General features: G+C 44.2%; 1 protein-coding gene across 3 annotated transcripts in view; it reads left to right on the forward strand.

Moving 5' to 3' along the window:
• DOCK11 (dedicator of cytokinesis 11) overlaps positions 1–14,868 on the forward strand; it is a 202,815-nt gene extending 187,947 nt beyond the window's left edge. For all 3 annotated transcript variants that reach the window (XM_047843161.1, XM_047843162.1, XM_047843163.1), the window contains 5 exons: positions 5,035–5,245; positions 5,631–5,821; positions 6,876–6,976; positions 8,510–8,648; positions 13,521–14,868. In XM_047843161.1, the coding sequence (XP_047699117.1) occupies positions 5,035–5,245; positions 5,631–5,821; positions 6,876–6,976; positions 8,510–8,648; positions 13,521–13,643 (765 nt within the window). In that variant the 3' untranslated portion in view covers positions 13,644–14,868. The remainder of the gene's footprint in view (positions 1–5,034; positions 5,246–5,630; positions 5,822–6,875; positions 6,977–8,509; positions 8,649–13,520) is intronic.
• The last annotated feature ends 11,033 nt before the right edge of the window (positions 14,869–25,901 follow it).

Below are 25,901 nucleotides of genomic sequence, written 5' to 3' on the forward strand. Positions count from 1 at the left end.
TCTTGGTAGGCTGTGTGTTTCTAGGAATTTGTTCATTTCGTCTAGGTTATTTCATTTGATGGCATACAGTTGTGCATAGTACTCTTACAATCTTTTTTATTTCTGTAGATTTGGTAGTGATGTCCTTATTTTCAGTTCCTATTTTAGCACTTTTGAGTGTCCTTTTTTTTTCTTAGTCCATCTAGTTAAAGATTTGTCAACTTCATTGATCTTTTCAAAGAACTGACCTTTGGTTTCATTGCTTTTCTCTATTTTCCTATTTTCTTTTTTTTTTTTTAATTTTTTTTTTCAACGTTTATTTGTTTTTGGAACAGAGAGAGACAGAGCATGAACAGGGGAAGGGCAGAGAGAGAAGGAGACACAGAATCGGAAACAGGCTCCAGGCTCTGAGCCATCAGCCCAGAGCCTGACGCGGGGCTCGAACTCACGGACCGTGAGATCGTGACCTGGCTGAAGTTGGAGGCTTAACCGACTGCGCCACCCAGGCGCCCCTATTTTCCTATTTTCTATTTCATTGATCTCTGCTTAACCTTTATTTCCATCCTTCTGCTAGCTTTGGGTTTAGTTCCTCTCTTTCTAGTTCCTTAAGTTGTAAAGTCATGTTGTTGATTTAAGACCTTTCCTGTTTTGTAATGTTGTGTTTATAAGTCTCCTCCTTAGCGCTGCTTTTTCTGTGTCCTGTAAGCTTTGGTATGTTGTGATTTCATTTGCATTACTCTCTAAGTATGTCCCAACTTCCCTTGTGATTGTTTTTCTTTGGACCATTGATTTTTAAGTGTTTAACTTCCACAAAATTATGAACTTTCCTATTTTACTTCTGTTATTGACTTCTAACTTCATCCCTTCATGGTCAGAGAAGATACTTTCTATGGTCTCTGTCTTTTTGAATCTATTGAGACTCGTTTGTGGCCTAACATACAACCTATCTTGGAAAATGTCCCATGTACACTTGAGAAGAATGCATATTATCGCTGAGTAGAGTGTTCTGTATATGTCTGTGAGATGTGGCTGGTTAAGTGTGTTGTTCAGGTCCCCTACTTCCTTACTTACCTTCTGTCTGCTTGCTGTATCTGGTATTGAGAGTGGGGTGCTACAGCCTCCAAGTATTACTGTAAAACTGTTTCTCCTTTGCACTCTGTCAATTTTTGCTTTATATGTTTTGATGGTCTGTTATTAGATGTGTAGATGTTTATGATTGTTTTATCTTCTTGCTGCATTGAACCTATTATCACTGTACAATGTCCTTTTTTTGTCTCTTGTGACCTTTAAAAATTTAAAGTCTACTTTGTTCAATGTTAGTATATTCACTCCTGCTCTCTTTTGGTTACTGTATGCATGGAATATCTTTTTCTGTTTTTCACTTTCAGCCCATGTGTGTCTTTGGACCTAAAATAAATCTCTTGTAGACCACACATAGTTGGATCATAATTTCTTATCCATTCTGCAAACCTCCCTTTTGATTACATTTTAATCCATTTACATTTCAAGTAATTACTGATAAGGAGAGAGTTCTTTCCTTCTGCTATTTGTTTTCAACGTTTATTTATTTTTGGGACAGAGAGAGACAGAGCATGAACGCGGGAGGGGCAGAGAGAGAGGGAGACACAGAATCGGAAACAGGCTCCAGGCTCTGAGCCATCAGCCCAGAGCCTGACACGGGGCTCGAACTCACGGACCGCGAGATCGTGACCTGGCTGAAGTCGGATGTTTAACCGACTGCGCCACCCGGGCGCCCCTGCTATTTGTTTTCTTATGTGCCTTATAGCTTTTTTGTCTCTCATTTTTTTTGCATTACTGTCTTCTTTTGGTTTAATTGATGTTTTTTTACAGTGGAATGGTTACATTTGTCTCCCATTTCCTTTTGACTATATCCTGTAAGTATATTTTTATGGTTTTCATGGGGATGATATTTAACATCCTAAAGTTATACCACTCTAATTCGAATTTATACCAGTTTAATTTCCATAACATACCAAGAAATCTGCTTCTTTAACAGCTCCTTCCCTACCCCTTCCTGTTGGTGATGTTGTAGAATTACATGTTTTGTGTGTCCCAAAACCATAAGCTAATGATTTAACACGTTAGTCTCTTAAATTCTGTAGAAAACGAAATTTAAAAAAAAATTTTTTTTTCAACATTTATTTATTTTGGGGACAGAGAGAGACAGAGCATGAACGGGGGAGGGGCAGAGAGAGAGGGAGACACAGAATCGGAAGCAGGCTCCAGGCTCCGAGCCATCAGCCCAGAGCCCGACGCGGGGCTCGAACTCCCGGACCGCGAGATCGTGACCTGGCTGAAGTCGGACGCTTAACCGACTGCGCCACCCAGGCGCCCCGAAAACGAAATTTTTAAGTTACAAGCCAAAATTGCAACAATACTAGCTTTTAGACCAATAATTTTTTAATGTATTTGCCTCTTAAATTATGTAGAAAGCAAAAAATGGAGTTACATACCATTGTCACAATAACATTAGCTATTATAATCGCCCACGGATTTACCTTTACTGAGGTCTTTATTTCTTCACGCCGCTTCAGGTTACCGTCTGGTGTCCTTTCATCTCAAGCTGCAAGACTTCCTGCGGCATCTTACGTAGGACGGTTCTAGTGGCAACAAACTCCCTCGGCTTTTCTTTGCTGAGGACTATCTTCATTTCTTTCCCACTTTCAAGGGCAGTTTTGTCAAATACAGAATTCTGGGACGCCTGGGTGGCTCAGTCGGTTGAGCGTCCGACTTCAGCCCAGGTCACGATCTCATGGATCATGGGTTCGAGCCCCGCGTCGGGCTCTGTGCCGACGGCTCGGAGCCCGGAGCCTGCTTCGGATTCTGTGTCTCCCTCTCTCTCTGCCCCTCCCCAGCTCATGCTCGCGCTCTGTCTCTGTCAAAAATAAATAAACTTAAAATTTTTTTTTTTTTTAATGCAGAATTCTTGGTTGACAGGTTTTTTTTTCTTTAGCGCTTTGACTACACTCACCCACTGCCTTCTGGCCTCCAAAGTTTCTGATAAGAAATCTGATCATCGTATTGAGACTTCCTTATTATGTGTGATGAGTCGCTTCTCTCTTGATTCTTCCAAAACTCTTTGACAGTTTGGTTTTAACGTGGCTCAGTGTGGGTCTCTTTGACTTACCCTACTCAGAATCTTCTTGGATGTTTATAGTCCTCCTGCCTTTTATCAAATTTGGGAAGTTTTCACCCATTATTTCTTCAACTATTACCTCTGCCTCTTTCCATCTCTTTTCCTTTCCAGGACTCCTACAGTGTGTGTGTTGGTCCACGGGGTGATGTTCCTCATGATTGTCATATCTTCAGGTTCTGTGACTATTAACTCCTGTCCGCTCAAGTCTGCCTTTGAATCCCCCTAGTGAATTTTCATTTTATTTATCGTGCTTTCCAGCTCCAAAAATTGGTTTGGTTTCTTGTTAGGTTTCCTACCTGTTTATTGATGTTGACATTTGTTCATACATTGTCTTCTTGACTTTCTCCACAGCTCCCTTTAGTTCTTTGATCATCAAGACAGTTATTTTAAAGTCTTTTTCTAGTAGGTCTGCTATCAGGTCTTTTTGGGGAGACAAGTGTCCGTTGGTTTATTTTTCCCCTCCGAATGTGCCATTCTTTCCTGTTTCTTTAGATGCCTGGTGATTTTTTTTCTTGTTGAAAACTGTACATTTGGATCTGATCCTGTGATCATCCCAGAAATCAGATTCTCCCCCTTTTCCAGGATTTGCTGGGTTTTGTTTTAATTGTCGTAGGCTGTCTCTGTATCACGGATCTGCCTAAATTCAGGGTCTTCTCGGGTCTTTTCTGAACCTGCACCTTCCCCTGGGCATGTGTAGTGAGTTTCTCACTTCCCTCCTCTATGCAGTTGATTTTGAGTGCCCTGGTCTTCAATGTCTGGCTCCCAAGAGGGAAAAGGAAAAATAAAGGGGAGAGATCTTTTAAATCCCCCGGAAGTCAGGGGTACTTGGGTAGCTCAGTTGGTTAAGCCTCCAACTGTTGATCTCAGCTCAGGTCATAATCTCATGGTTTGTGAGTTCAAGCCCTGTGTCGGGCTCTGTGCTGACAGCTCAGAGCCTGGAGCCTGCTTAGGATTCTGTCTCTCCCTCTCTTCTCTCTGCCCCTCCCCTACTTGCACACATGTGTGCGCTCGCTCTCTCTCTCTCTCTCTCTCTCTCTCAAAATAAACAAACAAACTTAAAAAAAAAAGTCCTCTGGAAGTCAGTTCAGCCAGGGGTGGGGGATTATAACGAAAATGGCTGTATCCTCTTTGTACCTCTATAATCAGAAACAGCAGTCAGAGCACAGGTCCCCAGTATTTGGAAGACAGGGTCCTTCTTGCCCACCCTGGCTCCTGCAAGCTGTTTCGGGAACATGTGCACAGCTGCCTGCCATGGGGCTGAGGGGTAGGATACGGGTCGTGCCAAGAGCTGAAATTGACAAAAATCAGGCCTAACTGCGATTTTCCGTCCAGGCCTTCCCCTCCAGGTTACAAGCTTTCAGTGGACTCCAGAGTTCCAAAATAGTTAGAGCAGACAGATTCTGCCCGTGTAAATGTTGCCTAAGTAGGAAGATAGATTTCTGGTGCTCTCCTGCCTTCTCAGAATCCTCTCCAGATTCTTATTTTTATGGAGGCAGAATTCAAATGTACAGTTAACCATTGTAATGTATTTTTAAAGAATCAGAGTATGCAACAGCGTCTAGCGTGACCTCAGCTTTGTAAATGTGTGTGCACAGAGTACAGATTGAAAGGAAATCCGTGAAAATGTGAACGACGGTCCTTGCTGAGTGGCAGGATTACAATTTATATTATCTTCCTACATTTCTGTAATTTCCATGTAAGTTTCTGTAACTTCTTTACAATCAGGAGGAAATGATCCTTACGAAAAGAATAAAGCTCTCCTCCAGGTGTGTGTTCAGTTGGGAGCACAATCCTAATGACAGTGTTCCTCAAGTAGTCTCCAAGGAGTTTATTATCTTACCTGTACCTGCTCTTCCCTTCCGTTGAATTAAAAAAAGCCAAACTTTCTTACTTGATAGGTGAACGCTAAAGATCTCGATCCAAAATATGCTCATATCCAAGTCACTTATGTGAAGCCCTACTTTGATGACAAAGAACTCACAGAAAGAAAGACCGAGTTTGAAAGAAATCATAATATCAACAGATTTGTTTTTGAAGCACCTTATACATTATCAGGCAAAAAGCAAGGCTGCATAGAAGAACAGTGTAAACGCCGCACCATCTTGACCAGTAAGTAGGACCTCGCGAGATAACATTTGTTTGACTTGCTTCTTTTTGATACACACAAGTAGCAGGTGGCCAGCAGGGAAGTGTGAACTGAAATTTTAATCCTTCATTTTTCTGCTGTTCTGTCACTAGCTTGCACAGACATGGCAATGTTATATACCAGAGTTTCCCCATATGTAATTCACGATTGCTCTAGGGTATCTGATAAAAAGAATTTCCCCCTCAATCCCGAAGTACTGCGGTGCTTTCTGATACCCTACGGTACTTTCTAGAGAAAGCATGGTGGGGGCAATTAAGCATCATGGATTTTTTTTTTTTTCCTTTGATCTGGCCGTTTGAACGGATCATTTTTTAAAGATAACCACAACCAATCTGAACATTTTAACAGCTTCAAACTCCTTTCCGTACGTGAAGAAGAGGATCCCTATAAACTATGAGCAGCAGATTCATTTAAAGCCCATCGATGTCGCGACTGATGAGATCAAAGATAAGACGGCAGAGCTGAAAAAACTTTGCTCCTCTGCCGACGTGGACATGATTCAGCTGCAGCTGAAATTGCAGGGTTGTGTCTCAGTGCAGGTATGTCGGTGGCTGAATACGTCTTAGACGTTTCTCGATAGGCTTGCTTTCCTGAGGGCACAGAGCAAGCATGAACCGCGGTGTGTATTCTGCGCTTACTGAGTGCAAACACCTGTGCAGTTTTCGATTAACTGAAAAAAATGTTCAGCGGCCATAAAATTTGCATTATGGCAGAAGACTTTAACATAAACTCCTCTGACTGCAGCCAAGCTCTGTATTTACAGAGCAGAAGTCATTAAGTACCTTACTGGAATATGATCGTTGCAGATTATTGGCTTTAGTCATTTTTTTTTTAATAAGCTTACAGTAAGAATAGTAAATATGGTTCTCAGGTACAGATTTTTAATGCATCGAGGGGGCTTTTTAATTTTTATTTCTTTTAAGAGAGAGAGAGAGAGAGAGAGAGCACGAGCATGAGTTGGGGAGGGACAGAGAGAGATAGAGACAACAGAATCCAAAGCAGGCTTCAGGCTCGCAGCTGTTAGCACAGAACCCGACACGGGGCTCGAACTGACAGAGTGCAAGATCATGACCTGAGCCCAAGTCAGAGGCTCAACCGACTGAGCTACCCAGGCGCCCCAGGGATTTTTTTTTTTTATTTTTTTTTCAATGTTTATTTATTTTTGGGACAGAGAGAGACAGAGCATGAATGGGGGAGGGGGCAGAGAGAGAGGGAGACACAGAATCAGAAACAGGCTCCAGGCTCTGAGCCATCAGCCCAGAGCCTGATGCGGGGCTCGAACTCACGGACCGCGAGATCGTGACCTGGCTGAAGTCGGACGCTTAACCGACTGCGCCACCCAGGCGCCCCTTTTTTTTTTTTTTTTTTTAAGGAGAAGTGCAGAGGCACCTGGCTGGCTCAGTCAGTGGAGTGTGTGACTCTTGATCTCGACTGTTGATCTTGGAGTTGTGAGTTCAAGCCCCATGTCGGGTGTAGAGATTCCTTAAAAAAAAAATAAATAAAATCTTAAAAAAATAATAAAGAGAGAAATGTAGACATTTCTTTTTGATTACATTCTAACAACTCTCTTATTTTTCTCCCTTTGTAATTTAGGTAAATGCTGGTCCATTAGCATATGCAAGAGCTTTCTTAAATGATAGTCAAGCTAGCAAGTATCCACCAAAGAAAGTAAATGAGTTGAAAGACATGTTTAGGTAAGTGCTTTGTCATTTTCCCTTTAGACCTCTATCTTTGACTCCATTTTCTTCCTCATAGAAACCAAAATATTCACCAAATGGTATCCTTCCAAAAAAAGACATTCTGTTCTTTTTTACAATAGCTAAGTGACCCTCTAATGGTACTTTATTTTTTTTTAATTTCTTTTTAATGTTTATTTTTTGAGAGAGAGAGAGAGAGAGAGAGACAGAGCACGAGCAGGGGAGGGGCAGAGAGAGGGAGACACAGAATCTGAAACAGGCTCCAGACTCTGAGCTGTCAGCACAGAGCCCAACGTGGGGCTCGAACTCAGGAACCGCGAGATCATGACCTGAGCCGAAGTCGGACGCTCAACTGACTGAGCCACCCAGGCGCCCCTCCTATCTTGTGTTCTTAGTTCCAGTTGGGATTCTGCTGGTCCAGGGCTTGAGTTGAGCATCCCCAGGCATGTCTGAATGGTCTTGCATTACAAATCTGTTTAATATGTAGAGTTTATATTCAGAATAGGAGAGACGGGTTGAGTAAAACACACCAAGGAGAAGGAGAACTTATCCACTCGTTTGCTGCTGGTTTATTTCATTTACTTTTCCTGTCGGTGTGTTCTCAGCCCTTCCAGGTTGCAGAGTAACCAGTAATCACTCATTCACCAGTATTTATTAATGCCTGGCATGTGCAGAAAGATTCTACTAGTTGCTATGATAGGGATACAAAGCAAATGGGCAGTGAGGTACTTTGCCCCCTAAGACCTGCACCCCGATCGTGGGCATTTAAATATATAAACACCTGAAATGATGGAGAAAGACTTTTACAATGAGTCATCAACTGTCCCCACTTTTTTAAAATTATTGAAGTGTAGTTGACATGCAGTGTTATTAGTTTCAGGCCTATGACGCACTGATTTGACAATTCTATATATTACTCAGTGCTCCCCGCGGGAAGTACGGTCACACCATCTGTCACCATACAACGTTATTACAACATTATTGACTACATTGCCTATGCTGTACTTTTCATCTCTGTGACTTACTCATTTTATAACAAGTTTTTGTAGCTCTCAATCTCCTTCACCGATTTCACTCCTCCCCGCCCCCGCAATCTTTGTCCCCGCTCCCAGCACAGGGCAGATAACTCTTACCTGTAGCACCCAGTACTGTACTGGGTACATACTAACCCCAAATAAATTACTTTTGAATTGAATGCACGACTCGTTATCTGCACATGCAAATTAACGTGAGCACAATAACGTTAGCTGATACAAGATCAAGTGACTGAGCAAATAGGCTTTCTAGAAGGCCTGCGTTTTGAGCCAGGTTTTAAAGAAAGTAAGAAACCAGAAGGGAAAGGTGGGAAAGAAAGGAAAAGGTATTTCAGACTTAGGAAGTGGCATCAGCAAAGAGTAGCAGTGAGCAAATACAGGATTCTAATTTTCCTTCTAGGCAAGCCATGGTTAAAGTGAATATCAAATTGATGGTCCGTGAGACTTTGTAGGAATAAATGACGAAACCCTTATTGTCTTTGCTTTTTGTCTACAGGAAATTCATACAGGCATGCAGCATTGCACTTGAGCTAAATGAGCGGCTAATTAAAGAGGATCAAATTGAATACCATGAAGGGCTAAAGTCAAATTTCAGAGACATGGTAAAAGAATTGTCTGACATTATCCACGAGCAGGCAAGTCTTAGGGTGGTTGAAAATGAAAACATGATCTGGGGCCCCTGAAGTGTTACTCAGCCGAATCTGTTAGTTCGAAATGTATTCCCTTGAAATGATCCCGTCGGTGTTTTCACATTCGCTCCTACTGTCTTTAATCGTTTCAATGATATAATGCAAATGGCCTGGGAAGTCATTATCTGAAGCAGTTGCTAAAGCAATTATCGGTCATTAGCCATTTTGTTCCTTGGGCCACAGTGCTATTGAAAGTAATGAGCTGAGCAAATCTGACCTGCTCTACTGTCAACATGGGTAAGAGTCTCTCAAGAAGCAAAATGATGAGCACGGGAGGCAAATCCCTAAAAGAATATCCCTGTCTTTCAAAAAAAACAAAAACAAAAAACACCTGGGTGGCTCAGTCGGTTGAGCCTCCGACTTCGGCTCAGGTCATGATCTCGCGGTTCCTGAGTTCAAGCCCCGCATCGGGCTCTGTGCTGACGGCTCAGAGCCTGGAGCCTGCTTCTGATTCTGTGTTTCCCTCTCTCTCTGCCCCTCCCCCACTCATGCTCTGTCTCTCTCTCTCTCTCTCTCTCTGTCAAAAATAAAATAAAAAAACACTTAAAAAAAAAAAAAGAATATCCCTGTCTCAGCCATAAGAAACTATAGTTTATGTGATGTTCTGAGAGGCTTCCAAAACCTGAGAATTGTCTTAATGCCTGAACAGCCTACCCAAAACTCTGTTTTCATAAAACTTGTTAGCATTTTCATCTATGACTAAGTGTTCCTGACAATTGCAGCTACTTTATTAAAACCACAACCTAAAAAATAGGGAAGTCGAGACCTGTTCGCCACTTCCAGCCACATTACGTCATAATTAAGTTGTTAGGACTTTTATACATCTATTTATCTTAAAGCCAGAGTGTTCCTAGGTTATTTTTTTTTTAAAGTTTATGTGTTTCTGAGAAAGCGCAAGCAGGGGAGGGGCAGAGAGAGGAAGACAGAGGATCCAAAGCAGGCTCCGCACTGACAGCACAAAGCCCAATGTGGGGCTTGAACTCGTGAACCTTGATATCATGACCTGAGCTGAAGTCGGACGCTCAACCGACTGAGCCACCCAGGTGCCCCTAAACGTCAGAATTTTTATGCCAGAACCCTGACCACTGTATACATGGATTGTTACTTTAAGTATTTTAACATCTTCAACATGTTTGTAAAAGTCTTAGCATTATGGTCTCATCCCTCAGTGACTGAGCCTAGTAAGCTTATTATTAAAGTCACCTTCATATCCTTACTAATGAAAACACCCAATAAGATAAATATTTGCTTCAGAAATTCTTCAGACTCTGAATTTTTAAGGAATTAAGACTTCTTAAAAGAAACAAGGGAAACTACAACCCTTCTTTAGAGAACATATTCTTTTTTTTTTCTTTTTTAATTTTTTTATGTTTATTTATTTTTGAGAGAGAGAGACAGACTACGACCGGGGGAGGGGTGGGGGGGGGCGCAGAATCCAAAGCAGGCTCTGAGCTGGACGCAGAACTTGAACCCACGAACCGTGAGATCATGACCAGAGTCAATCAGATGCTTAACTGACTGCACCACCCAGGCACCCTGAGAACACATTCTTAAAGCTGGTTCCAGAACCTTCTCTGTCCTGGTAGCTGCGTTTCAGTGATTGCTTGATGAAGGCATTCCCCCAGATGAGATTGTCACACCAAGGGTGTACTTACAAATAAGCCAGCAGTGGCTAGTGTCCAAAGAACTGCATGGAAATGATGAGGAAAAGAAGAGATATTTCTAGGAAAACAGGCTAGTTGACTTTGAATCAAGCTCTGCCTCTCCAAATTTATTTTGTATGCTTCCCTTTAGGGAAGGCTGTGGGAAATTTAGTTAGCACAAGGTTGCATTGAATGACCAGGAGGCTCATTTTCTTTCTTCTTCTTCCTTTTTTTTTTTTTGTCTGTTTTGTTTTTTGAGAGAGAGCTGGGGAGGGGAAGAGGGAGAGAGAATCGCAAGCAGGCTCAATCGTGGGGCTCGAACCCACAAACCATGAGATCATGACCTGAGCCTAAAGTAAGAGACGCTTAACATACTGATAGGCCACTCAGGGGCCCCTGTTGTCTGTATCTCAAGCTCAGAAGCGTAGGGATATACCTTTCTTTACCATCACTGTTCAGAAGCGTATTTTCATCAAGTAACTACATGATCTGTTCCTAGGAGCTGTCCAGTGTATGGGTTTCTATTCTTCATAATCCATAGAAAATCAGCAGAAAGTTCTTCACAAAAGACACAACACTGACACACGCTGCTTTAAGCCAGTGTATAGTCTATTGCGGTTACTCGATTTGCATGCAACTGCATGACTTAGCCTTGAACTCTAAATCACTCAAACTGAAAACAAATTATTCAGTTTACTGCTATTTCTGTGATCAAGAGATTTAGAGCAGTCACTGTAATAAAGTTCTTTTCCCCCTGAAGTATGGATCTTACAAATCTGCTGTCCTGTTTCCCATCTCTCATTTAATTCCCATAAGCCGTGGCTATTTTATTTAGTTGTAGAGACCTATATTTTAGATCCTTGACATTATACATTGATAGATAACCAAGAAAAATCTTAGTTTCTATTGGTGTATATTTACGTGAGCTGTCCTGTCCTAATGCATCATATTTAGGTGTGCCTCGTTTTGAGTAAATGTTGACTTTATAGTGAGTTTTTATAATTCAGGCTTTCCTATTAGAAGGAAAGGGAGCCTTTTTTTTCTCCATAAAAGAGAGCCTTTTTTTTTAATCACACTTTGGCCTACGTTATTTCCCAAAGGAAAATAAAATAATACAAAATAAAATAAAGTGTAGCTGTGTTGTGACATATAAATTATTCTGTTGTGCTCCATAAATGATGACTTGACAAAAGATATATGGCCTGGAGATTCCTTGGCCCTTTTTGGTATAATCTGTTACAGTATACCACAATATACAGTTATTTTTAGAACTTCTTCAAGCTTTTGACTCTGAAAAGGGGATTTATATTATCTTAAAACTATTAATTGCAGGGGCACCTGGGTGACTCAGTCGGTTAAGCCTCCAACTTATTTATTTATTTATTTATTTATTTATTTATTTATTTATTTATATTTACATCCAAGTTAGCATATAGTGCAATAATGATTTCAGGAGTCGAATCCAGTATAAGCCTCCAGCTCTTGATTTCGGCTCAGGTCATGATCTCATGGTTCGTGAGATCGAACCCCCTGTCAGGCTCTGCACTGACAGCATGGATCCTGCTTGGGATTCTCTCTCTCCCTCTCTCTCTCTCTCTCTCTCTCTCTCTCTGCCCCTTCTCTGTCCACACTTGCGCTCCCTCTCTCTCTCTCAAAGTAAATAAATCAACATTTTTTAAAATACTAAAGTTTGGGGCGCCTGGGTGGCTCAGTCGGTTAAGCATCTGGCTTCGGCTCAGGTCATGATCTCATGGTTCGTGAGTTCAAGCCCTGCATCGGGCTCTGCGCTGACAGCTCAGAGCCTGGAGCCTGTTTCAGATTCTGTGTCTCCCTCTCTCTCTCTGACTCTCCCCCGTTCATGCTCTGTCTCTCTCTGTCTCAAAAATAAATAAACGTTAAAAAATTAAAAAAAAAAAAACTAAAGTTAAAAAACTATTAATTGCAAATCCATTTTTAAGTTTATTTTTGAGAGAGAGAGAGAGGGAAAGAGAGAGAGCAAAATGGGGAGGGACAGAGAGAGGGAGAGAGTGAATCCCAAGCAGCCTCTGAGCCGTCAACACAGAGCCTGACATGGGGCTCGATCTCACAAATCATGAGATCATGACCTGAGCCGAAATCAAGAGTCGGACGCTTAACCGACTGCGCCACCCCGGTGCCCCAAAATTGCAGATTTCTTAACGAGTTAGAGTGCTACCAACTCTATGTTTTGTTTTCTACGCAATGAGTCCCATATTGGCTTATCACATCTGACAGGTGTGGATAAATAATTAGTCATCCCTCCAACCTCTGCTTGGCTCTCAGATTAGTGTCATGAGTTACAAATTTTGTAAGAGGAAATTATTATGGAGTTTCTACAAGACGTGGTTTGTAGCAACACAAACGATGTGACTCATTGCTGTCACCAGAGACCAGTTTGTGGGCTTAATACTGAATTTTCAAAAGCTGACTTGAGAACCAAGTATCGAAAGCTTGAGATCTAAGTGGGGATCGCATAGTAAGGAGGTCAGATGTGATGTATATGGTATTCTTTTCTTCCATCTAATCCACGCAGGAGCTTTCTGTTGCTTTTGGTCACACAAGATGGAAAAATTTTTTAAATCTCTGTATCAATATGAATATATATGTTTATATACTTATGGGATATAAAGTTTATATTTTGTATGTATGGAGTTCTTCATTTCCATGAAAAATCCTCTGCATCGATCAGCTTATGTAATTGTAGTGTATCTTTCGAAAAGAAATACGCACTTGTGACTTTACTGGGTATTATTTTCCAAGTCTCTCGGTAAGGAGCACGGGTATCTGTGTGTTTGAAACGCCCTACGGGTGATTCTGAGAGCCACTGTTTAGAGCTCTTGTTATGAGTATTCGTTAAAAAATATTTTCAAGATCGCATTACCTCTCACTTTTTCTTGAATTTTGCATTTCACAGTCTTTTGTTTTTCCAAATGAGTAACCAGATCTTTTCTGCTTTTTTAATATGCGGCCTTTGTAATACAGCTTTGAAGACTTAAGTCGGTAACGTTATCCTTTGCTCTTTCTGCTTTATGTCATTTTAAATAGCTAAGTGTCAGTGACAAATTGAAATATGCCTGTAATTTCACATGCACATACTTTCTTGACAGCGGCCATTATGCCTCGTGATAAACACGTACGTTTCTTTTGTTTGTTTTAGATATTACAAGAAGACACAATACATTCCCCTTGGATGAGGAACACGTTACATGTATTTTGTGCCATTAGCGGTACGTCGAGTGACAGAGGTTATGGTTCCCCAAGATATACTGCTGAAATATGAGGACGTGCAACTGTCAAGTGACAACGAGACTGTGACCTTTCTCAGGAATGAGCGGAGCTGTGCAAACGTTCCAATGTAAAGATGTGATACACACGGAGTGTTTCTTCCTGACACCAAAATTTTCATGCTTTCAAACAGGGTGCTTACATATTTGTAAATATCTAAGCAACTTGAAAGTGCCTGGTAAATTGCACCACTGTGCTCGGTTTGTACTTTTTTAGGTAAATCTACATACGGAGAAGCAGAGCTCAACAACGTGAATTCAGTTTGCTTAATTATCGCTTACAGTAACCATGGTACTATGTAAAATTGTATAATGGAACACAATAAAAGGTAAAACTTATTTGTAATTAGAAGTGAAGGAGACAATACTTTGAACTTAGCATTTTTGTTGACGAGGAGCCCACGGCATGATCATGCTAGTCCTTGGAGAGCACAAAAGTGACCAGATTTCCAGAAAACATGGATATTTCAAAGTGGGGAGGGCACTTGAAATCCTGCCTGCTGGCAGTCAAGGCGAGGCTCCAGGAGACAAAATTGTTACTTAAAGCGGAGACTTGCACAAGGAAAGGCTGTACCTAGAAATACCAACACTTAACCGTTCCTTCAAGTTTTGATCCAGCGAAGCTGGGTAGGTAATCAAGGCGGGCTCTCTCCGACTTGCAGGACGAGGGTTCATATATGACATAGCTTTCCCTAGGAAGGCGGCATCTGTTGCCAGGGTTTCGTCATCGGGGGCCATCCACAAAGCTAGATAAAACATTCCTGCGAATTCACAGTGAGTGCACCCTATGCAACTTCAGAGCTTTCAAAGCAGCAGAGGCAGGTAGGCATTTTGTAATGACTCTTTTTTTCCAGTTTGCAAGATTGGCACGTATTTTGATAGAACTTGATGGTTGCAGCATTTTGGCGGGTGGGGGTCAGGATACACACCCACCGCAGACTTAGCGACTGCTAGCTAGGGATTACATTTCTAACCACGAAGACCTCTCAGACTGCCGAAATCATTCAAGAGAAACCAAGATGTAATGAACTTCTTTTGCTGGAATTACCCACGTCATTTTGACCGGCTTTCATGTAAACTTCAGGTTCTAGACATAGTTTCCTTATCTAGTTTAGCCTATTTTGCAGAGAAAAAAAAAAAAAGACACTGAAATAGAAATGAATTGCATGGAGCCTTGGCTTTTTTAAATGCTTTGTGATCAAGTAAATCTTAGGGATTATGCTCCTGGCTGGCCATTTTTCTTTACGTGTCCTTTTGAAGCTTTGAGGGGAGCATGAAATTATTTATTGAAGGTTAACTTTGTACTTTCATAGGGGATTCAGAAGTGTTCCAGAAGCAGTTTGTAATTCCTTCATATCTTGGAGTAACCCGTAGAGTTAGTTTCACGTTTAAAGTGATTAGATTTGGTATCTGTGTGTAAGGAGCCGTCACCTAGAATGAGGCTTCTTGGGGACATTTCAGTGGTCTTTAGTCGACAGCTGGCCCCATATCACGGCCCCCACCACAGTGTTCTGTACCATGGGTAATTTTTTAAAGTAACATAACTGGTCCGTGTGCTCAAGGAGCTTGCAGTGTAGTTGCGGAGGCAAGATACACACAAGATTACCTAATACAAGAATTGACAGCCTGAGACCAGAAAAGTCCTACCTGAGCATTTGCCAACAGAGCCACACTGTCCTTACCTTTCATCACATTCAAGGAATGAGAGATCGCTATGGATTATGGTGTTCAGGGATGGCTTTGTGGACAAAAGGAAGCCCTGGACAGGCTCTTAAGGATGAGAGGGCACTCCAGGCAGAAGGAACCTCGTGCACAGAAGTGCAAAACGAAATAGCGGGAGTCCAGGGGGTGTCGAGGAGACGAGTTTTTTTTTTTTTTCAACGTTTATTTATTTTTGGGACACAGAGAGAGACAGAGCATGAACGGGGGAGGGGCAGAGAGAGAGGGAGACACAGAATCGGAAACAGGCTCCAGGCTCTGAGCTGTCAGCCCAGAGCCCGACGCGGGGCTCGAACCCACAAACCGTGAGATCGTGACCTGGCTGAAGTCGGACGCTTAACCGACTGCGCCACCCAGGCGCCCCCGAGGAGACGAGTTTTGTTCAAGGGAGTAGTAGAGGATATAAACCTAGAATGAAAACACGGACCTAGATGGTGGAAGGCCTTGAATGGCAGGCTGACGGTGTTTGGACTTTACCCAGGAAACATGGGGGAGCCAGTCAAAGGTTTTTAGACAGATCGCTTGATTCATTCTTACGTTTAGATATTTACAACTTTACATTGCTGTCAGATGTGTCTGAGGCAGAGGGAGATAGAAATGTGGAAACCAATTAGCTATTGCAGCAATCTAATTATGAGGCCCTAACCCCCTAGATAAGCCCAAGAATGGAGAAATACCAAGTATAAGAGACCTTATGTGGAAATACCGGCCCTGGGCTATTGATGGCTCAGGGGAAAAAAGGGAAACCCGAAGGATAATTTTGTGTCCTGTGGCCAATGAGTCCCCCCAGGTCGTGACACCGTGTCACGAGGGTTTATTTCTCCCAGGTTTCGGACAAAGGGCAGCAAGCTGTAGAGAACCAGGTGGGCTGGGCTAGAGGAAGCCAGGAAAGTGTGTTTGGAATCACGATCTGTGTTAGGTATTACTGTTTGTATAGTTGAATGATTTCATGAAGTGACCCGGCCTCTACAAACTAACTCGCGTCAAAAGAATACATTTCTGCTATACTGGTTGTTTTCCAGTCAAGCTTGAATCCAGTTCCCCCTGGAAGCAACTGTTTTGGTAGGTCTTTGAGCGCATTGTAAAACCAGAATAAGTCATCCCTGATAGTGTTTGTTTATCGCGGCGGTGACAACCCGGAGAGAACCTAAGTCCACGCAAACTCTCCTGGTAACCAGCTGTCGCCAGTGGCATCGTCTCTGTGGACGGGATTGTTGTTGTGACCATGTTTATGTGATTTGCCTGCCTATATACATCATGTAAACATCTTAAAACTGAAATAGAAAGCAGCTGTGGTAGCAATAGCCTTGGAACCTTGACCTCCGTATCGTGGGACTAGAGATGAGTCACTGGTTAATCAACAAACTAAATAGGTCAGTGTAACAACCCAGGCTTCTCGTGTCTAAATACTAGTTTTATCGGAGGTGAAGAATCTGAGCGGCGTATTGGAGTAATAGGCATTTCCAAGCTCTTCAAAATAGTAATAATCCACTACGTCTTCTGGGGTTCTGACCCACAAAATGGTGGGCTGCCTTCAGTCTCGGTCTTGTGCTGAAAGTACACCACTTGAGCCATCAAAACAGCAAGGGCCAGGCATAGAATAAAAGTTGGTTGGGGATGGGGAGTGGGTTTGTGTCAAAGGCTCTTCCCCTCTCCTGAGAGTTGGCCAGCAAGAGTGCTTTGTTTATCTGGTTCCAGTTACAATAAAGGCTTTTTTTCTAGCCCTCAACCACGTAATGGTCGCTCTCTAAGTGCATGTGTGTTTATCTAGCCCCTGGTTGAAGTGGTGACTGAGTCCCACAGAGAGATTTGCCTCCATGTGTGGCATTGGAAAACTTACTCCAGTGTGCTTTTTTTTTTTATGTGTTTCCTCTTTGTCGAGCTATAATTCACATGCCTCACAACCCACTCCCTTAAAATGCACAATCCAATGGTTTTTAGCATATCCAGAGCTGTGCAGCCATCAACCACAATTAATTTTGGACCATTTTATCCCCCCCCCCCCAAAGAAGACACCCCATGTATACCAGCAGCCTCTCCCCGATGCCGATCAGTCAGCCCTCAGCCCCTGACAACCACGAATCTACGTTCCGTATCTCTGGGTTTGCCTGCTCTGGACATTTCATAGAAGTGGAATCATACAATACATGGCCTTTCGTGACTGGCTTCTTTCGTTTAATGTGTTTTCAAGGTTCCTTCATGCTGTAGCATGGATCAGCACCCCGTTCCTTTTTAAGGCTGGACGACATTCCTTTGTATGGATACACCGCATCTTATCTACTCCTCACTTGATGGACATTTGAGCTATTTCCATTTTCTGGCTATTATTAATGTCGTAAACACTCGCGTACAAGCTTTTGGGTAGACAGGTTTTCAGTTTGCCGGGACGTATACCTAGGAGTAGAATTACTGGGTCATATTGTAACTCTACAATTAACCTTTCCAAGAACTGCCCAGATTTTCTCTTTTGTTGTTGTTGTTAATTTTTTTTTTTTTTTTTTTTTTTTTATTTCAGAGAGAGAGAGAAAAAGAGAATCGTAAGCAGGCTCCATGCGCAGCACTGAGCCCAATGCGGGGCTCGATCCCACAACCCTGGGATCATGACCTGAGCCCAAATCAAGAGTCAGATGCTCAACTGACTGAGCCGCCAGGCGCCCGTACCTGGACTATTTTCTCTCGTAGCTGCGGTCCTTACATCCCCAGCAGCAGCGTATAAAGATTCCCGTTTCTCCGTATTCTCTACAACACTCTTCCTTCTCTGCTTCTTTGATTATCACCTTCCCAGTGGGTGTGAAGTCGTCTCTCCTTGTGGTTTTCATTTGCATTTCCCTGATGGCTGACGACGTTGAGCATCTTTCATGTGGCGATTGGCCATTTTTATGTCTTCTTTGGAGATGTGTCTGTTCAGATCGTCACCGATTTTTTAAAAATCGGTTGTCTTTTTATTATTGAGTTGTAAGGGTTCTTTATATGTGCTAGATGCAGGTCCCTTATCAGATCTATGATTTCCATATATCTCCTGTCCTTTGGGTCGCCTTCTCACTTTCATGGTGGCATCCTTCGAAGCACAAGTTTTTTTAATTTCGATGAAGTCCAATTTGCCTGTGTTCTTTTTTTGTGGCTTGTGCTGTGATGTCGTATCTAAGAAGACTTTGCCTAATCCAAGGTCATAGAGATAGATATACACCTGTGTTTTCTTTGAGTTCTACGGTTTTAACTCTCACTTTTAGGTCTTTGATCCATTTCCATTTTTGTAGATAGTAAGAGGTTGGGGTCCAAATTCAGTCTTCTGCTTGTGGATATCTGGTTGTCCTTGCACCCATTTGTTGAAAAGACTATTCTTTTCCCCCTTGTACTGTCTTGGCACCCTTATCAAAAATCAGTTGGCTAGGGGCGCCTGGGTGGCGCAGTCGGTTAAGCGTCCGACTTCAGCCAGGTCACGATCTCGCGGTCCGGGAGTTCGAGCCCCGCGTCGGGCTCTGGGCTGATGGCTCGGAGCCTGGAGCCTGTTTCCGATTCTGTGTCTCCCTCTCTCTCTGCCCCTCCCCCGTTCATGCTCTGTCTCTCTCTGTCCCAAAAATAAATAAACGTTGAAAAAAAAATTAAAAAAAAAAAAATCAGTTGGCTATAAAAGCATGGGTTTTCCCTGGGGTCTCAGCTCTGTTCCGTTGGTCTATACGTCTATCCTTATTCCAGTACCACATAGTCTGGATTACTATAGCTTTGTAGGAAGGTTTTCAATGGGCAAGCGTGAGTCTCCCAATTTTGTTCTTTTTCAAGATTTTTTGGATCTCCTGGGGCCCTTGAATCTCCATGTGAATTTTAAGATCAGAGTAGCTTGTCAATTTCTGCAAGAAAAAGTGGGGGGGGGGGGACTGGGATTTTAGTAGGATCTGCTGTGAATCTATAAAACAATTTGGGGATTATTGCCGTTTTAACAATAATAAGCCTTCCCAGCCCTGAACACGGGACGTTTTACCATTTGGTTAGGTCTTCTTTAATTTCTTCCAATAATGTTTTGGAGTTTTCAGTATACAAGTTTTATATTTTGTTGATTTTATTCCTTAGTATTTTATTCTTTGCAATGCTGTTGTAAGTGAAGCTTTTATTTCATTTTCAGATTGTTTATTGCTAGCTTACAGAAATACAACTGATTCATTATATCGACCTTGTATTCTGAAACCTTGCTGAATTCACTGGCTTTAATACAGGGTTTTTTTGGGTGGATTCTTTAGTGCTTTCTATATAAGATCATGTCATCTGAAAATAGAGATAGTTTGGGGCGCCTGGGTGACTCAGTTGGTTAAGCATCCAACTTTGGCTCAGGTCATGATCTTGTGGTTCGTGAGTTCAAGCCCTGCGTTGGCCTCTGTGTTGACAGCTCAGAGCCTGGAGCCTGCTTCAGATTCTGTCTCTCTCTCTCTCTCTCTCTCGCTCTCTCTCTCTCGCTCTGTCCCTCCCCTGCTCACACTCTTTCTTTCGCCCTCTCAAGAATAAATATTAAAAAAAAAAAGAAAGAAAATAGAGATAGTTTTACTTCTTTCTTTTCAATCTTCATTATTTTTATTTCACTTTCGTACTTAGAACCTGGCTAGAACTTCCAGTAGAATATCAAATAGCATCAGGGAGAACAGACATCCTTGTCTTATTACTGATTGTTCCATGAAAGAGGGGGAAAGAGAGGAGGGGGGGTAGTATATGCAAAACAACCTCCAAAGGCTGTAGGAGCCATTAAGACTGAAGAAAAAGGCTGACAAATCCAGCCTGACAGGAAATGGTTTATTAAGAGGACTTACGGTGAGATCTTAGGGCAATCCCACCTTCCCATGAGACCTGCTTTTATAGCCCTAGAGGCTAGGGACTACATGTTTGCGGACCATCCAGGAGGACCCCTATCAAGGACATTATGCCCCAAGGGTGTACTTAAGGGTATGGTTAAATAAAGAATGTGGGGGAAGGGACTGCTCAAGAAGGCTTCATTCATGTCACAGTTCATCGGGGCAGATTTGTCCAAGATGGCGTTAGTCTGGGTCACACAGTAACTATAGGAGAAAGCTTTCAGTCTTTAACTTTTGTTTTTTTAAGTTTACTTATTTATTTCCAGAGAGGGAGAGAGAGACTCCCAAGCAGACTCCATGCTGCCAGCGTGAAGCCCAACAAGGGGCTCGATCCCACAAACTGTGAGATCATGACCCGAGCTGAAATTGAGTCGGACCCTTAACCGTTGGAGCCCTAACTTTTCTTTTTAAGTTTCTGGGTTTTTTAGTCCTCTCTACCCCGAATGTGGGGCTCGAATTCACGACCCTTAGATCAAGAAAGAGTTCCATGCTCTTCTGACTAGGCCAGCCAGTCTCACTTTTAAGTGTGGTATTAGCTGTGGGTTTTTCATAGATGCTTTTTGTCCGATTGAGGAAGTTCCCTCCGGCAGGTATTTGCATCTTTTTTGATCCAATTCTCCCAGTAACTATGTGATCCGTATATGACATACAGGGAAATAGATGACAAATGGTTAAGAAGTGTACTCGGGGCGCCTGGGTGGCTCAGTCGGTTGAGCCTCCGATTTCGGCTCAGGTCGTGATCTCGCAGTCCGTGAGTTCGAGCCCCGCGTCGGGCTCTGTGCTGACAGCTCGGAGCCTGGAGCCTGCTTCCGATTCTGTGTCTCCCTCTATCTTACCCCACCACCCACCCCCGCCGCCCGCCCGTGCTCTCTGTCTCTCAAAAATGAATAAACATTTCAAACAAATTTTTTTTAAAGAAACGTACTCAAGATATATATCAAATTAGGGATGAGGCCAACGTAGATCACGACTCACAATCCACGGTGTTTTCAACTGCTCTGCACTGTTTCTTATGGTCTCCAGCTACAACTTCCTGCAACTTTCTAGAGAGACAAGAAGGTTTAGATCGTCCACTTTTTTACCGAAAAGGTAAACTCCGTAGAGGTGAAGTCCTTGTCTGATTTTTCACCTCTGTTTCCCTGGGACCAAAAAAGTTCCTGGCACGGAATAAGTGCGTGAACAGTCTCCAGAAAATGAAGCCGGTTTAGACAAGCGGATACTTCTGGAGCCTTCCAGAAGTATCGTTATATGCAAGGCAATGTGGACAGATCTCTCAGCCCTCAAGAGAGATTGTGGTTGAGGGAGATAAGACTTAGTCGCATAAAAAGATGGTATGAAGTCTGATAATAGCAAATCAGTGGCGATGATGACAAGTGCTTGAATAGGCAGAGATTTTCTATATGTAGAGCACAAAAAGGCTTTGTGAGCGCCTGGCTGGCTCATGATCACGACTCTCATGATCTTGGGGGCGCGAGTTCGAGCCCCGGGTTGAACGTAGCGTTCTTAAAGTTTTTGTTTTTGTTCTTTTAAAGGCTTTGCAGAGAAGACAGGGCATGAACACGGCACTGAAGGATGCATAGGAAGTAGTGTGTGTGTGTGTTGAGAAAGAGTTTAACAGGAAGCTGAAAAACTAACTTCTTCATTCTAATTGTCATATGAACTCTGACCCTTAAAACCGATCGCTGCTGCCAGGAATGTGCAAAGAGCTCACGTAAAATCAGCCACGTTTTTTCATCTTGTTTTTCCCAGGTTCTTTTATCCTCTGGCCTGAGACTCCCAACTGAATGGATCAGCCTTTTGGTGGTGGTTGTTGTTCAGAAAACTCATGCTCAATTCGCTTCATCCCCCTGAGAGAACTTTTTTCAACCAACCTCGGTTGACATCTGATCTACAAGTCTCATTCTTTATGTGCTGTAGGAATTTATGAGCATCACTGCTTCAGGATATCTCTTAGGGTCGAGTCTTAAAGGCCCTGGACGCACCCTGCACGCTGACCGCATGTGCCTTTGATAGAAAACCAACAGAAGTGATCATACGAACAGGGCTGCAGTCTGGGAATTGTAGGTCATTGATTCATTACGTATGTGTTTGGTAACCCGTTGTGAGCCGGGGTGTGAGGGATCCAGGCAGTAATCTGCAGGCAGATGGGAGGTGATAAGTGGATAATCCAAGGGCAGTCTTTTTCCGTCACTAACTGGATTGAGTCTTCGGAAGTTTCTTTTTTTAAGCTCGTTTCTTTATTTTCGAGAGAGAGAGGGAGAGAGCACGATTCTGTGGCTCCCTCTATCTTACCCTACCACCACCAGAGAGAGAGAAACAGCGAGCGAGAAGCCCAAGCAGGCTCCACGCTGTCCGCGCAGAGCCCAGTGCGGGGCTCAAATTTACGAACCGCAAGATCATGACCTGAGCGGAAGTCGGGACGCTTAACCGAATGAGCCGCCCAGGTGCCCAGCCGTGCTTCTAGATGAAGACTCTTTGGTGGGGATGGGCTAGTGACAGGTCCCTGGAGCCTACCCAGGAGCTTTGGTCGTTCTCTAATGATGATTCTCATTTTGAGAGATTGGACATTTCTTCTGTACAGCCTATGGTGGTTAAGCGCACGGACCCCGAAGGCCGGCTGGCTGAGTGAGAATCCCGGCCCTCATTTACCGAGCTGTGGGACCTTGGCTAGGTTAACCCCCACCCCCACCCCCATGCCTTCATTTTCTCATCTCTAAAATGGATGTATGGATTGTGCCTACCTCCTAACATGAAAACTCAGTGACGTGTGTAAAGCGTAGAGAATGATGGCCTGGCACGTCTATATGTCATACGTGTTCGTTCTGACTACAACCTACTCCAAAGCATAACAGGATCTTGCCAGCCACCGCATCTTCCGTGTCTCTGGACCCTTCTCTCCATTGTTAGTGCACGTGGGGCAGGGACAGTGGATGGGTCAAGGTCAGGCCCTTTTTACCATTTGATATTCCACAGATCACCTCTGGCCTCGCCAGATCTCGCTGTAGGATGGAGATCTGTGCCCACGCGCGCGGGGACATTATTCCCTTTGCGGTACAGGCACCAACAAATATACACGGACGCTGGCCGTTAACCAGCCCTGCCCCTGTGTCTGTCCTTTCGGACACAATCTAGTTATTTACGGGTGCCATGCACATCTGAGCATCGGTGAGTGCTCCCTCCTGCCTCCCCCCTCCCTGCCCCCACTGTATGGCCTCTCTGCTTAGTGCCACCTTCTCCAACCTTCTTCCACTGTCAGAACTACACAAAAGTTTTTTGGCTTTTTTTTTTGAGAGACGAAGAGTGCACACGTGTGGGGGGGGGGGCAGAAAGAGAGAGAGAGAGAGAGAGAGAGAGAGAGAGAATCTTAAGCAAGCTCCATGCTCAACATGGAGCCCGACGAGGGGCTCAGTCCCACGACCCTGGGATCATGACCCGAGCCAAAATCAAGAGTTGGAAGCTTAGCCCACTGAGCCACCCAGGCGCCCCCACAAAAGTAGTTTTGGATAAGAAATTGAACTGGTGAGACTTGTTCCCTCGATATTCCCTCTAGAGAGTCTCTAACACACTGCCTCCTTCAACCGAGTTTTGTTTTGTTTTGAATTTATTTGTTTTGAGAGAGAGAGAGAGAGAGAGAGAGCAAGCAGAAGGGGCAGAAGAAAGAGAGGGAGACAGAGAGAATCCCGAGCCCCGTCAGCGCAGAGCCCGGTGTGGGGCTCGAACTCACGAGCCATGAGATCTTGACCCCAGCCAAAGTGGACGCTTAACCAACTGAGCCCCCCAGGTGCCCCCACTGATTTTTACTTTTTTAAAGTAATCTTGACGCCCAACATGGGGCTCGAACTCACGCTGAAGTCAAGAGCCACATGCTTTGCCCGCTGAGCCAGCCAGGCGACCCTCCTTTCGTAAGGTGCTGGCCCCTGCCTCCTGATACCCCCCCTAGACCCTGTCCTCCTCCGCCTAGCTCTCTCGTCTCTTCGAAAGCACCCCCGTACCCGTGTGCCGTGCGCTGTCCTCACACCAGGCCTCCAATGCGCGCTGTCTGCATGAACCAGCGTCCCTAACCGTGACCCGTAACTCCGGCTCGGCTCACGTAAAGGCATTTCTCGATAAGTCTGCCGCTGCCGCCCCCCCCCCCCCCCCCCCACCGGGGAGACTGACATGTAGTCGGGATTGGCCAAGTCTTCGTGACATAAACCTCTCGAGCTGGAAGTATTATGGTTTCCCTTTCTCCACCCCAAACGTGCAGTTGTTCTCAGAGATGGATACCTTTTCTGCCCTCAGGTTCCCTCCCTGCCAGGCGATTCCCCGGCAACGATTTCTTCCATCAGATGGGCATGAGCGCATCGGTCTCTGCCCCTGCTCTGCTTCAAGTCGGCTACCCGAGCATCCCTCCCCCGCCGCCGCCAGGATGTGGCGGAGTGGGGGTGGGGGATGTCGCGCTTCCCCTTTCTAGGAGGCCAACGGGCACCTCCACCGCCGGCACCCGGCCGGCTGACCACACACGCTCCCGTCGGTTATTAGTTTGCCGCATAGGCTCCGAGACCTTGGTGCTTCGTTGGGAGTGATGTTTGCTCCCCAGGGGACATTTGGCAGCGTCTGGAGACATGTTTAGCTGTCCCAAGGGGAAGCAGGCCAGCTAGTGGGCAGAGACCGAGGATGTGGCTAAGCATCCTACTATGCACAGGCGGCCCCTACCCTCACGCCAAAGTTTACCCAGCCCCTAATGCCAGTCATGCCGCTTAAGAAGGACCGCCTGCCTCGCTGGACTCCTCGATGGCCACTCCACCAGATGGTTTGTCCTCAGGGCCCCCTTTGGCTGGGCATCCCACCAGGAAGTCCGCTGGGAGATCACTTTTCCTCCTGGTGACTGCGCTTGTCCTTAGTTGCAACGATCTGCCCCTCCCCCCACCCCCCTGCTTGCAGACCACAAGCGGTAGCCGTGGGCCTGACCTTCGTTTCTCACCCGGCGCTTAGTGTGCAGGCTGGCCGTGCTCAAGGTCCGCTCCCCGATCTCTGGAGCTGTTTCTTGTACTTTCTGGTGAAGTCCTTCTCCCCCGCCAAGCCTCCAACTTGCTGACTGGGTCAAACGGTTCCAATTCTATTGTGGGTGCCCACCTATGAAGCACTTTCATTCCCATAATAAAACAAAACCCAAGACCTCTCAAGAAATTAGCGCCGGAGGAAAAGCACTAGGTTCAGAGGACGATTTTCTTTTTATTTTATTTTTTTTTTAATTTTTAATGTGTATTTAATTTTGAGAGAGAGAGAGAGAGCACAAGCGGGGAAGGGGCAGAGAAAATGAAACACAGAATCCGAAGCAGGCTCCAGACTCAGAGCCGTCGGCACAGAGCCCGACGCGGGGCTCGAACCCATGAACTGTGAGATCATGACCTGAGCCGAAGTGGGATGCTTAACCGACTGAGCCCCCCAGGCACCCTGAGAGGACTATCTTCTGAAGGATGTAAAAATAAAGTCATGAATCAATAGAGACACATACCTTGTTATGATTCTAAAGATACGACTTCTTTCCTAACTATCTGTAAATTCATTCAATGCCATCCCAATCAACATCCCCAAAGGATTTTTTATTCTTTTTAAAAAATGTTTATTTTGAGAGTGAGAGAGAGAGAGAATCCCAAGCAGGTTCTGCACTCTCAGCATGGAGCCTGATGCAGGGTTTGAACCCATGAACTGTGA

Source organism: Prionailurus viverrinus, chromosome X (assembly GCF_022837055.1).
Source record: "Prionailurus viverrinus isolate Anna chromosome X, UM_Priviv_1.0, whole genome shotgun sequence".
NCBI classification, from domain to species: domain Eukaryota; kingdom Metazoa; phylum Chordata; class Mammalia; order Carnivora; family Felidae; genus Prionailurus; species Prionailurus viverrinus.